Genomic DNA, 2,096 nt, shown 5'->3' with positions numbered 1-2,096 from the left:
GTGCGCAACTTGCACACGGGCCCTCCGAGATTTTTCGCCCTTGTCCGAGAAGGCTAGGTGTAGATCTTTCCTACCAGAAGATTAGGGGTGTGGCAGAAAGACAGCAGTAAGGAGGAGCCAAGGAGTAGCAGTGGAAAGGCTGCAGAAAGAGTCAGGAGCCCAGAGGAGGGGGCAAAGGAGGTGGCGTAACCCCGTCGTAGGCCGGTTCCCACCGTATGGTCACGTTGAAATGACCGGGGATGACCGCTCTACCACACACACACACACACACACACACACATACCGGTCACACACATATGCCCTCACAAGACAGTACGTACTAGAGCAGATAGTGCTGTGGCGTGCCCCCGTCATATGCTGGCTCCCACCGTATGGTCACGTTGAAGTGACCGGGGATGACCACTTCACCACACACACACATATGCTCTCTCACACACACACCAGTCACACACACCAGTCACACACACATATGCCCACACACACATATGCCCTCACACACACAGACACACACACCGGTCACACACACATATGCCCTCACACACAGACACAGACACACACACCGGTCACACACACATATGCCCTAACACACAGACACAGACACCAGTCACACACACATATGCCCTCACACACACAGACACACACACCGGTCACACACACATATGCCCTCACAAGACAGTACGTACCAGAGCAGATAGTGTTGGGGCGTGCCACACACACACACACACACACACACACACACATACATAGGCCCTCACACGACAGTAGGCACGCACCAGAGTAGATAGTGCTGGGGCGTGCCACACACACACACACACACATATGCCCTCACACGACAGTAGGTACGTACCAGAGCAGATAGTGTTGCGGCGTGCCACACACACACATATTCCCTCACAAAACAGAAGACAGACGGTACGTACCAGAGCAGATAATGTTGGGGTGTGCCCCCGTCATATGCCGGCTCCCACCGTATGGTCACGTTGAAGTGACCGGGGAGGACTGTCACATTGTACGGGGCGTGGGGCGTCGTGTCTGCAAGAAACAAATGTTTAAACATTTAAAAAAATTAATGTCTGAAAGAATAAAGTGTTTAAAATTTTTATTTTAAAGTTATTATTTTTTTAATTATAGTAGAAGGTTTTACGGCGCTCGAAACTGCATAAGGTCATATGAGCGCCAAGGGATGGGTGTCAACACAGAAGTCTTTACATGGAATCAGACTTATTCTGCTCACCTCTCTAGCTTCAACAGCACAAAGTGTGCTTCGACTATCCCCGGAAATAGCAGGTCACCAGAGAGAAAAAGCAGCAGTTCCCTGTTGTAGATCAGGCATAGTTATGAGCGTGACATGAATCAGCCCATTTACTGTGCACTAGAACGAGAAATGTCCCCCCTTTGGGAATGGCCTAAAGACACTACAGTCAGTGGCACTGAGGGGGGAATTTTTTTTTTTTTAAATTACATATAAAATGGCCAATTATCTTCTCATTGACAATAGTAATAATAGATAGCATTTGTATAGCGCAAATCCCCGCTCAACAGCAAGCTCTATGCGCTTCACAATCTATACTATTACCCCAGCAGACCTGAGAGCACTCTGAAACAACCTCAACTTCCTGGGAAGCATACAGTGCAAGCAGCCATTTATAGGCGCTAAAACACTAACATACTGACAAGATCTTTCGCTGTCTATGGCCGGGTACCCATTCCCACTTGGGTGAAATGAGGAAAAATTCGTGTAAAGTGCCTTTCCCAAGGACACAACATTGGGCCCGCGGCTCGAACCCCGAACCCGTAACATCACGATTACCAGTCCGGTAGTCTAACCACAAGGCCATCTACGCCTACAATTTGATGAATATGAATGAAAACTGTTAGTGTTTTTCACTCCCAATAGCACAATGAAGATTTTAGTTTTAGTAAAAGTTTTACGGCACTTGCAACATAATAAGGACATACATATGCCGAAGATTAGAGGTGCTACAAGAGAGTAACAACACAAGAGAAAGAGAGAGAGAGAGAGAGAGACAGAGACAGAGAGAGAGAGAGAGAGAGAGACAGACAGACAGACAGACAGACAGACAGAAAGACAGAGA

The 2,096-nt window shown here is 47.9% G+C and overlaps 1 protein-coding gene across 1 annotated transcript in view; it reads right to left on the bottom strand.

Annotated features, from left to right (window-relative positions):
- Positions 1 to 1,032, bottom strand: part of LOC101862613 (protein turtle homolog B) — a gene marked incomplete at both ends in the record, with an annotated part of 38,184 nt that extends 37,152 nt beyond the window's left edge. The window contains 1 exon segment of the mRNA XM_035972676.1: positions 921 to 1,032. Coding sequence (XP_035828569.1) covers positions 921 to 1,032 — 112 coding nt within the window.
- Positions 1,033 to 2,096: the final 1,064 nt, after the last annotated feature.

The sequence above is a fragment of the Aplysia californica genome, unplaced genomic scaffold, assembly GCF_000002075.1.
Source record: "Aplysia californica isolate F4 #8 unplaced genomic scaffold, AplCal3.0 scaffold00791, whole genome shotgun sequence".
Lineage (NCBI taxonomy): Eukaryota > Metazoa > Mollusca > Gastropoda > Aplysiida > Aplysiidae > Aplysia > Aplysia californica.
This window is presented reverse-complemented; position numbering and strand designations above follow the sequence as displayed.